Consider the following 13266-nt stretch of genomic DNA (forward strand, 5'->3'; position numbering starts at 1 on the left):
GAAAAAAAAACTGGTTAATTATTAACACTTCCTCACTTCATGTTCCCTGGAATCTAAACAAAATGTTCTCATCTGGGTGCAGCACGTTCCTTTTAAAACTGGAAGAGTTTTTAGAGTAATTAAAGATACTGAAAATGGAAAAAAAATTTACATTTCATGGATATGGGACATAAGAAAGGGAAGGAAAAACAAAGGTGAATTGAGTGGAAAAAAACAAAAAGACATGAAAGTTCCACCAAGAAGTCTGTGATAATACATAATTGCTGTCCAAAATTGTATACATTCTTTACATGTTACAACAATATGTTATCTTAAGCATTGCATAATTGCAACATGAGAACAAATTAATACAAATCCTGGGATCAAAGTCTTGTGTCACTCTCCTTTGAGATCACAAAAAAACGTTTTAATGGTGTCATTGTGTCAGCCGACACCCACTTCACCAGGCCGACAATATCAAACACTTCACTTACAGTATGAGGAAGCACTTGTGTTGTTTGCTGAGAAATATGAAATACATCCGTTATGCAACTTAAGTAATCTGCATGTAGCCACGGCAATGCATTAGTCACGCCATAGTGAGTGGATACAGGTCACTGCAGCCTGACAATCTATTATTGCCTTGATCACCAGAAAAAGGCTCAGTTACATTCCACTTTGTGATGTGATGGTAAAATGAAATTGTATCTGGGAATTTTGCAGCCATATTACCAAGAAATCCCCAAAACGTTTCCTGAAAATATCTTTTCTCTGCTTACAGTTACCGTCCACCTTCTGAACATACATGCATGTATGTTGAGGACACTGTATTTCAAGTTAGCCTATTTGATCTATATTTCTATTTGCTTTATTTGGTTTGGTTGAGTTTATTGACAACGTTTTTATCGATATCAGGCTTTGTCAGGGATACGTTTTATTACACCTGCTCCTGGGACATCATTGTGAGTGTCTCGCTCCCTCTTTTCTGTTTCTGTGTGTGTGTGTGTGTGTGTGTGTGTGTGTGTGTGTGTGTGTGTGTGTGTGTGTGTGTGTGTGTGTGTGTGTGTGTGTGAGAGAGAGAGAGAGAGAGAGAGAGAGAGAGAGAGAGAGAGAGAGAGAGAGAGAGAGAGAGAGAGAGAGAGAGAGATTGTGTGTGTGATACTCAGAGATAATAAAGAGGTGTAGTAACTCAGTCATCCAACAGGAGTCAGCAAGCACCTAATTCAGGTGACATTACCTGGCTGTGTCTTACAGTTTTTGTCCGTTGCTTGAACACTAGAGACACATGCTTAAACCAAAGTAACATAACTTGAAGTTGTTGTTACTTTACCTTAAACAAAGTGTAACCATACCTTAAACAAAAGCGCTGCTTTGCACTTAAGTTGCAATTCTGTAACACACTTGCTCCTTTCTGCAAAACACTTGCTCCTAGACACTACACACTATTTTATACATAAGACATTTAGTTCAAAAATGAAATCTCAGGGTACCATTGGGAAAACACATCGATTCAAAATACAGCACACATTGGTTAATTGAAAAGATATAGACACACACCTAAAAACACTGACTTACAAAACTGAACACCAATCAGCCAGCTACAAAAGGATGCAAGCATGGAGGCAGGGAGAGCTGGACGCGGAGGAAGAGGAGGACAGAGAGAGAGAGGAGGACGTGGTCAAAGAGGCCATGCAAGGACATTGCTTGTGATGTTGATGAGATCCTGTGACCTCAACAGACGGCAGGATCCATAAGCCCACTTGCGCACAATTGTGTTTTTCTGTGTTTACAGTAGTGTATTGTTTGTTTTATTTTTGATTTAACTGAATTTACTGTACTGTAAAATATAATGATGTAATGATTTGGAATTCAATATTTCATTTTTTTTTGGTTGTTGTAAAAACATGCCCTCTATGGAACATTGAAAACATTGAAAACAAAAGACTGCAGTTTTTTTATATAAACTAGACTAGTGTGTTGCTGCTGATCTGAAAGCGTATTCATATGATGCAAGTGGGTATCATTTTGTCATCAGGGTGACATTTTGACAAAGGATTGTTAGGTTTTGATAGCAGAGTTTCAATTTGACACAGATGTGAATGGTTTATTTCCCAATGTTGTGTCTTATTTGCTTGTGTGTAGAATTTAGACACAATGAGCCAAATTTAGCAAAACGTGTGTAAGCAATAGGCAAAAACTGTAATGATTAGTTCGAGAGTGAAAAGGAAGAGTTGAGCTATTAAAATCTGAGGTAAAGGAAACGCTCATCATGTAGCTTTGGTTTTTAAAGTAGATTACTCAGGGTTTCTGTTTAAGGTTCCTGTTGGATCTCAGTTAGGCTTTTGAAAAGTTGTTACAATGCCCAGTATCAAAGTACTCCACAGTGATTTTTCTAAAGCAGGGGTTGCTCAGCATGAATGGCCATGAGAGAACGACAGGTCGTTAGATCCACTTTGTTCTAAGATATGCTCATGAAGAAGGGAGGAGAGAGAGGCAGGATAAAGAAAGAAGATGGGCCGGTTTAAAAGAATGACTGGAATGGGGACGTGAACTGGCTGACAGGCAAAAGAAGGGGAAGAGGGAACTCTGCATTGGATCTTCACAGTCAAGACAAATCATTTTGTAAGACTGAGTGAGTGACAGAGTTCAACCCGGAACGCATTGGGAGGACAGAAGAAGACAACCAAGAAATAATACTGGTCATCCTCGCTGCTCGACTATGGGGAATGGTGGTAAGTGAGTCTTTCAGCTGAAACGCTTCATTTAAATTATGCTTACAGTCGCTGTGAAGCACACAAACAACTTTGAAAAAACTGCTCTACGTAGTGATCCAGCTTCATTTTTTAATTTTACTTTTACAACATTGTTGTCCTTGAATTCCAACGAAATATACTGGTCTGCTTTGGAGTCATGTTTTGATGTTGTTATGTATGTGTTTTAATGTTGCACATTTCACACATCACGTCATTTAGCTCTGCATGTGTCCTGTCACTACACTGGCTCTTCTCAATGTGTAAGCAGCAACTTAGAACTTATATTGAAAGTGTCTTGGAAACATGCATGAGCAGTCACTATTGAGCATTTACATACTCTTGAAAGGTGCAACAAACTAGTTGATACAACTTTAAAAGGTTAGTAGTAAAGCATTGTCCATGTGCTGCTGCTGCTGATACTTATGCAGTTAGGAAGGAAAATGAAAGGGCAATGTCATGGAAGTTTTCGATGTTTACATCAAGTGCCAGCTGTTTGTGTCCCTTACAGTCCATCTGCACTCGTCATTTTCTTTTCTTTTCAAAGGCTTCTTTCCCAGAGATTGATTTCCCAAACTCATTTCATCAGAGTGAATATTCACAAAAAAATTAAACGACACAGCCAAACAATTTACGATTTTAGTTGGTAAACCTTTATGTCAGGAATACCAATAAAACCCAAAAATAACTTTTTTGTCCACCGGTTGGCTTGTTGATTGTTCTTCAAATGTCTGTAAAATGAACTGTATGAAATCTGTATTTGTATTTGCAGGGAGCAGTGTAAACTCAACGGCAGTTGGTATTGCTGTTGGTTTTGGGATTTTGGTGATCCTCTTCACCATTGCCTTTGTACAATTCTGCTGCAAGTACAAATGCCAAAAATGCTGCAAGAAAAAGGGTGAGCAGAGCTTTGAGTGAGTCAGATCAAAAACAAGAACGTTCTATCTTTAGTCAAATGGCATTGTGTGTTTGTGGTTTGAGATATGCATCATAGGGTTCGTTACTTTGAATAAATGAGTCCATATTGGCCCTCTGTGAACACTTTTCGCAACTACTTTCTGTTGTTACATAGCTGTTATCTGGGGTAACCCTGACAATGAAGACAGGTGCAGAATTGTTTTATTTGTTTCCATGCTATGTGCATTTACCTCCATTATATTGAGGTGGAGACACACTTTTCAGATACAGTTATCTCAAAAACTGGCATGCATATCACTTACAATATGATGGATCTGTCCCACTATTGTCACACTGAAATGCACCTCTACTCTATCGCTCCTTCTTTCTATATAGAGCCATCTCTGAAGGACAAAGTGTTCAAGTAAGTTTATTTCTTCCTTATAGGCTGTTTGAATTCAAGTTGTATTTACTCGCATAATTACATCATAGTTTATCTCTTTATCTACAGCAAAGTTGGCTTAAAGAAGTCTCCTCCTCCCTTCTCCATCAGCAGTATCATGAAATGACAGCTGACTCGGTGGTGGTTAACAGAAGTCCTCGTCTGTCACTTTCCTACACGTCACCTATCTTGTTTTCAGTATGTTAACCATTTCTGTTTGTATTTTGCTGCTATAATTCATGTTCATGTTTTTTTTACCTGAATACTGAAGAAGGAGATAACAATGTTATGTTCACATGACTTTGTGTGATGTCATGCTTTTGAAACGTGCCAGTGGCCGATTTTTACTGTGCTCACTTTGAAACTAAAAGAGGGGCATTATATGCTACTGTGTATGCAAAGTTGCATAATTTTAATGATGTTGCAACAATTATTAATAAAAAGAATATGTGGAATAGATATTTGTATACTGAACACTTGAATACTCATAACAACTGTCTCAGTATGCACACGGTCATGCATGCCCGTACACACACACACTCACACACACACACACACACACACACACTCATGCACACCCGAACACACAGGCGCACACACACGCACACTCATGCACGCCCGAACACGCATGCACACACGCACACACACACACGCAAACATTCATGCACGCCCGCACACACACACACACACACACACACACACACACACACACACACACGCACACTCATGCACGCCCGTACACACATGCACAAACACCACAGAAAAACAAACGCATACATTCTGCTTCAGAAAAAACGATTGCGGTGAAAGCAAAATATCAAAAGTTCAACCACAGCCATCTGGCAGATCCTTTTTCTTGTAAGCTGCACGGGACTTCCCTCGATACAACTATTATCTTTAGAAACTTTTTGTGGAATTAAGAGTCATAGTTTTTCCTTTAATGAAACTAAAACATGTTTATCTGTATCTGATGTTGAACTGCCTACAATAAGGGAAAGAAAGGTCAACTTCTCCACTGAGTCAAAAGAACGGCTTGGTGTATTAGAAGTTTGTGAATTTGATTTGAATAATTTTAGATGACTTCAGGCTTCATTTTCTGCACAATGGCAGATGAGCCACTTATGGGGCTGAAATGTTAAGAAAAAAAATTCTTCCTTTGTAAATATATCAGACGTTAAAGGTAGACTTTTTATGCCACGGCAAATAAAAAATTGAGTCTGTCTCACTGTGTCTTGGTCATGAAAAGGTGAGAATGACACTCGTACGCCTGGGTAACATTTCCTGTAAATGTTGTTCAGTTTCATCAACTCCTTTTATTATTGGAGACACTTATTTTGACTTGTTTTTTCACACATAATCTAAAAGAGTCTAGTATAAATCTAATAGACTGCATCCCCCCTTTGACTGGACACACAAACTGTGTTTTATTGAGAATTCATGCACTCAAAATAGCACATATTTGTCTAATTTCATTTTAGGATGTGGTTATTAACACTGAATCATTTTGCAGATCGTCCTGTTCCAATGCAAACTAATTAAAAAAATTGGTTGTGGAATTTGGAACTCTAAAGTAAAATGTCAATCATGGTGGGTTTCGGATAATTACTTAATTTTCTTGTAGAGACCCTGCCTCAAAATAACCTTTTCAGAGCTTTTTCAATAAAATGACCACAAAAAGTATTATTCTAGCATTTGAGTTGGGATTGGTAGGGCTCAACTGAAAGTGTTTTCCACAAGGCCTCCTAACAGCTGTTCGAAGAAGGATTTTTGGGTCAACATTTAGGATTAGCCAAAAGCTGTCTCACTTCCCCAGCAGACGCGTATGTTTAGTGGGTCACATGATTTCCCCACCACTGCCAGGTATCTGCTTCATCAAGAGTGGCATTTCCTAACAGCATAAGGGAAGATAATATGATCTATTCAATGTGAAGCAGGACGTTTTTTTTTGACGAGTGGAAACCTGTAAGAGGAAGTGTACTTTTCTTAAATCAGAGGCTTTGAAACCACCATTTGGTTCCTGTACAGATAATTTGCATATGGGGATCCCAATTACAGAACTTCATATGCAATGTTAATTTTCCAGTATCACTCTGTTGTTTCTGGGTTTTTTTGTGTGTGTAAATGTATGACATTTACAGAACATACAGACATTTTCTTTTAATGACAAACAAGTAATACACAATACATACCCAATAAATTATGTAAACAGGGGTACAGACGTGCTAATTAGGCTCAAAGGCATATGAATGTCATTGACTTCATATCTGTGACAAAATGGTTTGCACATCATTGAAAATTACGAGAGACATGTTTGCGGCTTTGTTTGACACCACTTGATATTGCACTACTTTAAAATGGCTAACAAATATTTTACATTGTCTACTGTGTAGATAAGGGTGAGAAAAATAAATACATTTCAGAAACTTCACAGGTTGATTACTGACAATGTTGGCGTAAGTGAGAGCAGGGAGAAGTCGCAAAATGTCCAAGAGCATGTAACTGTCAAACTGTTTCGTCGGCATTGCTCCCCACGCCAGTTTCACTTCCGGCATACAGCAGTTTAGTCAGTTGTAAATATACCCAGTGTGATAGGGTTGAGTAAGGTCTTTGACCTTATGTTCTCCATGTATACAAGCTCCTGAGACTTCAACCAACAGCTTCCAGCCAGCAGCTGGGGTGTATAATGTCTTTTTCCTTCCTGTGTTTAATAACAGCCTGTGGCTTGTTCTACTTCTCCTCTTTTTCTCTCTTTACATTTTCATGCTGAAGCAATTCCTCTCCTCCCTAAAACTGACTAATGTTTCTATTTCATGACTGAAATTATTCATTTGAATGATTGTGTCGTGAAGTGAAAGGAAATGATTCAAGAGAATACTCTGGTATGTCAGCATGAGTTTATAAATAGCGTTGTTGCATTCCACAGCGTGTCAGTCAGCCGTCAGCTGTACGTCACAGAGAGAGAGAGGCAGACGGTTCATGTTGAAGTCCTGTCCTCCGTCCACTAGGGGCAGTGGTGATAGAGCTGTTAGCAGAGGGAAAGTCTCCCCCAATTGTATAAAAGTTGTTTCCGAGTCATCCACCACAACAGTGTCCATTTGTGTTTTTTTAGAATAATTTGAAAATGTAAGCCCCCGTTTGTAAGAGTCCACAAAATCACATTTGCTGCTCAGTCGTCCATTTTCAATACACAAAGCTCTGTATTGTTTGAAGACGTCAGTTTCATAGTGGCTTTGTTTATGGCACCAAGTGCACCGTTGTGCTCCTGAACAAATACAGGATTGAAGCCCAGCCCTGTAACCTGTGACCACTTCTGCCAAAACGAAGTCAGGAAGCATCTGTTTAAACCGCTCCTCATCATCACAAACATTAATCTGCACAGCAGAGGGGTTATGGCTGCGATAATTAACCCGAGCAACCTTTAGAGATCCCCTGTACTGACCCTCCAGATTAATGGAAGAAGAATCAAGCTGGCAGCACAGCCCCAGCCCACTGTCTTTCCTCTTTGCAGCCATGTCGGTGTCAGTCCTCTCATCCTTTAGCGGGTAATCGGTCTGACAGCTAGTGGAGCTCTCTTGTTCTCCTAAGCTCCCACAGCCACTGTCCTCTTGTCTCCTTGGAGGACTTCCTCTGCTGGTTGTAGCCGAACTGGACTCCATGCTCAATCCACTGTCCATGCTGGTCCTCCTGTCCTCCTCTCTATCGTCCTCAGGTACCGTATCATGTGCCACTCGGTCTTCGACACAGTTTTTCACTTTCGTTTTGTCCCTGGACAGGAACCATCCTCTGTCTGTTACAACCTCCATAGTCCCTTCTCCAATGGAAAGTGGAAGCCAGCCACTTGGAGTCGATTTCTGGGGGGAGAAGCAAGAAGACAGAGGTTGTTGTATTATTTATTGTTTCACAAAATCATGTTCAGGAACAAAGGCAAGGCTAATATGAAGAATGCGATGCAACTAAAACAACCTTTTGGTTCTGTTTTCCTCACGTTGACAGCAAAAGTTTGCATTACTCTAATTTGCCCCATTATTTGTTCTTTTGTATGTACTTACCAATGCTGCGGGTGTTTTTCCTGGACGTCTTAGGTAGCACAGAAGAATGGTTGCCATGATACCGATGCTGGCCAGCACACCCAGAATAGTTAAAGATGACACAGCAATGCTGAACCATTCTGGAAGGGAAAAAGAAAAAGTAAGAAGGTTTCTTTTTTGTAATTTTGTGCCCTTCCTGTTGGGACAATTGACATATGAATATGTCTCATATTTATTTTATTGTTAGATTTATTTGAGTTGACATTTTTTTATGATGAGAAAAAAAGATTCATCAATCTGTGAATGCATTATGTACTTTTTTGTTTCACTTAAATACATCCACTAAACTATCTAATATCATGCCAGTGTTTTGCTTACCTCGCTCTGGTAGCAGCAGACACTGTTTTGGGGACACACTGCTGGTGGACAGAGATCCAATGCCCTCTACTTTGATGCTGACACAGTACTCTTGCCCCCAGCGTAGAGAACTGAAAGACTTAGTTCTCTGATCCTCCCCCACGTCATCTTTCAGGTATGCTGTCGTGTTCTGTAGGGTGGAAATTTAATTACTACGCAGGTTAAGGCATTGTATGGCTTCTGTTTTTAATTTTATTGATGGTTTGGCATGGGCGCTGCCTTAAATTATTTGACATAATACCTTTTTATGTGGTCCTCTCTCCTCCAGGTATATGGTGTAAGTGAGCCCAAAAGGAAAGAGTTTTTTCAGAATGGGTTTTTGGTGAACATAAACCGTCAGAGTGCTGGAAGTTGCCCACAAAGTGAATGAGGGAGGCTGCAATTCGCCTGTGAGACCACAGAGAGGTTAGAAAACGAACCTATAGCAAAAATATAATGTATTAACCATGGTACACTGAGGTTAGACCAAACTGACAACTACTCGTACTTGTATTTGGGAGAAATTTCTTGTGTTTCCATACAGACACGTCATCTCCTGCAACCAGCTGAACTCTGACCTTGTAAGCAGAGTGGTAGTCATCTACAAGGTTGCTAACGTGGCAGTAGGTATGTTTGATCTCGGTGCAGCTGGCCACTATGGCCCATTCCCCAGTGTACCTGGTGGACAGAAAACACCAGTCACAAACTGGAAGCAGAGGGATATGATAAAAAGAAGAACCAAGTGGCAAAAATAACACTGTATATGGTGTAGATGTGAAGAAAGAAAAGTACAGAATGCTCTGAATTTGAAGTTCGAAATAATAGGACATTTGTTAACAAAGTTTACAATGTAACTGTGAAATAAAAAGTTAAACATACTTTGCCATTTGTACATTGTACTGGGAGTTTGATGGGGCGTCCGCAGGATGTCTCCAATGTACGATTATCTCCCCATCCAAAATATTCACAACCAGTTTGTCAGGCTGAGGGATGTCCAGTCCTGCCATAGTAAAGGGGTAAGTTCTCATGAATATTCAGTGTGGAGTATTACACAAACATTTACATTCATTTAAATGAAGAAAAACAAACAGTTTTTGAGTGGTCAAGGGAGATGACATTTGGACTGTTTACAGATTCCAGACTGTAAAATCATACACCTTTCTGAGCAAATGCTCAATACTGTACATATTATTTTGTTACAATGGAAGGATGTGGGCAGCAAAACATAAAAGGAAGTCTGGCTGACGAAAAAGGCGCCGCGATCTTGCAAATCATTTATGGGATCTCTAATGATAATGACACTGCAGGCTGTTGTAAAGGGAACAGACTTTCACCCATTATCCTTCATTCACCTGAGTGGAACAGATCATTTTGCGCGATACATTTCCCATGTAATTCTCTTTTTTTCTACCTGACACTTTCATGATGGAAGCCATATTGTAAACATTAGAAAGACAGTTTCATTGGAACAACTACACATTTTACAAAATGTCTGTATTTGAGTTTTAGTATTTCACATTCACAATTCCAGTCATGTGAATTTCACAAAAGTGAAGATAATTAAAAAAAAATAATTTAAATACAAGACAGGATAAATAAAACAGACTTAAGATATTGTGTATTAAAAGTGTTAATTACCTGACACACAGTTTATGTAGACAATCAGGAAGACAAGAAGTGGTGTCTTATTTCTCATATCCATGTCTGGTATCTGGAGAGATATCGCCATACAGTCGTATTCCACTCAGTAGGCACCAAAAAGTCCCTTATTCCAATCATCAGTGAAGCAAATCAGTCTGTAGAAACATCTTTCCTCTACAGCGAGTCTGTGTAGCAGTTCAGATTCACATGAAAATGTCAACGAATGTATTCAGCGAGGAAGCAGCTTGTCTCTCACTGAAGTGGTGTCTGTTCGTCTCTGGAAGAAATAAGAAGAAGCCGCTTGTTTTTGCCTAATTATGTACACGGATCTCCAAAATATCTTCCACTCTTGCTAAACCCCCCTCCCTCTCGCGTGATGCACTTCCTGTTGCGACTACATCAGTGACGCTGCTGCTAGTTTCATCTCTCCCGTCTCTCTCATCAAATGTTTGCCTTCCTCTTTTTCTTTTCCTCTTTCCCCCCTCTCGGCAGGTTTACGGTGTACAATGAATTGCTGTACAATACGTGGCTCACACACAAGAAAAGGGAAGCGTTTAGGGATTCCCCTTTCACTTTTTGTGATTGGAGACAAAAGTTTGATAAGAAGGGCATTCTGTGGTTTTTATACATTATTTGTTTCACTTCTTAGTTTTCATATTGAAAAATATACAATCCGCACATGTAGCAGTTGCATATTGTCTTTATTTGTTTCTTTTTAGTTTGTGTGTACGTGCCTTTTAAAAAAAATCTTTTCCTGTAATAATCTGTCTTCAAAACCTCAGTTGTGGTTGGTTGCAGGCGGTTTTTGCAAAGTGCAATGGAATATATGGCTTAGACTCTAAGCCTTAGTGGATAGGACAACAACAAATACATATTTCTTCTGGGGTAATTTAGACAAATATGTTTGAAAAGCAAAATAAACATGAAAAAGGTAAACCATTACTTGATTTGTGACATCGTGGGGCAGGCTCGACCTTTATAAAAAACGTAAGTGGAATATCTGTATCTCTTGTCTTGACACACTACGCTGACCATGGAACTTTATCTCAACACCTTACTGAGTCTGAAACACATCAGTTCAACATTTTGTAAGACTTTAAAAGGAAACAAGTGATATAAAGGTACCTGAGGGTAGGATTTTTTTTTGGTTTACATTACAACAGTGCCAGCCTTTAGCCACGTCTCTCCCGTGACCTTGATTTGTAACTAAGTACAATGTTTGCAACCGTCCGAGACATTTGTCCTAAACTCTTGCTGTTTAAATACTGACCTAATGTTTGTAATCAGACCCGTTGAACTGAATAAAGTTATTAACATACTGTACATAACGATGCTTCTCAGGGGGAGAAGTCAATTATTAGTTGATAATTTGCTTTACTTTTTGCTTAAATTAAGTTTTACTTTTATTATTATACTCTAAGTCTAATACTTGAATTTGTGTAAATATGGTTTGGATTCTGAGAAAGTACTTTTCTCTTAATCATAGCCAAACATGTTGCAACAGTTCCCCTCTTTGTTTCACACCTCCTTTTCACATGAGACTCTTCAAGTTTTGATTCCTGAAAACTGCAAACAGAGCTAATCACGAGTTAACTAGAGTCACTTTTTGGTTTCTGTCTTGCAGAGGGACAGAGAGCTGCTGACTAAATCGGAACTGTGGGACGCCACTTAAATGTCAGAGATCATCTGCTGGTGTTAACAAAGAGGACTTCTCTTACGAGTCACTTGGTATGTGAGGAGTGGACACATACACAGAGGATGACTGTGTAGAATATCAACCTCAAGGTGACCATTACATATTCACATTGACTCTTGGAGTGCTTCTCATAAACTCAGTAATGATCAACTTTAAAAGGACCCACACAAAGACTCACAGTTTGTCTGAATGTTTAAGGTCTTGCAACTCAGCACTGTATTTCAAAACTTTAATATTATGAATGAATAGGATCTGTCTCTCTCTATCATGGTTTTATATATTTTGGTTAGATTTTATTTTAATGTGTGTTATAGTTTTTGACAAAGGAAATATGGAGAGAGAGAGGTTGGAGGAAGATGCGCTACTAAGTTCCTGATCAAGGTTCAAATCTGGATCTTTGTGGTTATGGGGTATGCGTCTTAGACCACTGGGGCACCTCAATGACCCATATTAATAATTATGTGTTGTTTTGTATGTTGTTTTCTTCACAAAATCAGCACCAAGTCAATAGAGTCACAAGTGCCCCTTATCACACAGCACCCACCAGCTACATTGTTCCTGGCAATATATTTTGTCAACATGAAAGATGTAGGAAGACGACAGACTGAGAAGCTCCTGTAAGCTGTGGGAAGTTTACAGAAGAAGACACAGTGTTGAATTTCCAGACCTTGACACGTACTGGTTAATCAGACATTATGCAAATAGGCAGGGAATGGAAATCCTCGGGGGCCAAGAGATGTATTGTCTCAAGCGACAGCAGCTGAAAAAAAGTGAATATGCCAAACTGGAGAGGCATTCGGGGCTGAGAGACAAAGGTAGTGAACATTCAGAAAGTGAATCTAAAAGTGAACACAGAAGTGAAATTAAGAAATCAGAGGAAGGCAGCGCCGAAAGTTTCCAGAAGCAACATTGGAGATCTGTTTGTGGAAAGATATTGCAGTGTGGAAGGCCAAGATGCTGCCCATTTGCAGTGGCGTCCAATTCACAGATTGAAGTTCATGGAAACACTCAAAAAGGGCCACGCATGAGTGGCTCATTTACAAATTTGAACACGCATTAATCATTACCTTTATTTCCAGGATTCAATGACAGAGCTTTTATTTTCTCCAGCATTTCCTGATACGGCCTGTGAGCATATTGTGAACTTCACAGACAACTCATACTGCATTAAGTGGAAATAATGTGGAATACAAATGTGATGGGATAAGAAGTAAAGTTCTCTCTCTGTGGTGGAGAAGACATTCAGGGTTCAGGGCCCTGACAGCTCAGCGGGCGTCATTTGAGCCACAATGGAGCGTAACACTGCAACACAAGCTTTGACAGTCTTGGCCTGCCACAAAACCGGTCTAGCAGGTGGGAATCTGGTGCACTGGGCACACCCGTCTCAGTGAGTAGGAGAATGGAAGTCTGAGAGAAAGGTGGCTGCTGAATGTGGGA

The 13266-nt window shown here is 39.6% G+C and overlaps 1 protein-coding gene and 1 long non-coding RNA gene across 2 annotated transcripts; one reads left to right on the plus strand and one right to left on the minus strand.

The window, feature by feature from the left end:
* The first annotated feature begins 2651 nt into the window (after positions 1 to 2651).
* LOC137790301 (uncharacterized) lies at positions 2652 to 4164 on the plus strand. The gene is made up of 4 exons (XR_011077893.1): positions 2652 to 2711; positions 3502 to 3627; positions 4023 to 4050; positions 4138 to 4164. It is a non-coding gene; the product is annotated as an uncharacterized lncRNA (long non-coding RNA).
* Positions 4165 to 6923: 2759 nt separating this feature from the next.
* Positions 6924 to 10221, minus strand: il10ra (interleukin 10 receptor, alpha). The gene is made up of 7 exons (XM_068585477.1): positions 10131 to 10221; positions 9372 to 9492; positions 9001 to 9170; positions 8755 to 8900; positions 8475 to 8643; positions 8118 to 8236; positions 6924 to 7919 (listed from the first exon to the last, which is right to left on the minus strand). Exons 1-7 carry the CDS (start codon positions 10219 to 10221, stop codon positions 6996 to 6998), a joined length of 1740 nt encoding a protein of 579 aa, XP_068441578.1. The 3' UTR covers positions 6924 to 6995.
* Between the last annotated feature and the right edge of the window lie 3045 nt (positions 10222 to 13266).

This window comes from Clinocottus analis, unplaced genomic scaffold (genome assembly GCF_023055335.1).
Source record: "Clinocottus analis isolate CAN_PGR_092001 unplaced genomic scaffold, fCliAna1.0.p SCAF_2, whole genome shotgun sequence".
Lineage (NCBI taxonomy): Eukaryota > Metazoa > Chordata > Actinopteri > Perciformes > Cottidae > Clinocottus > Clinocottus analis.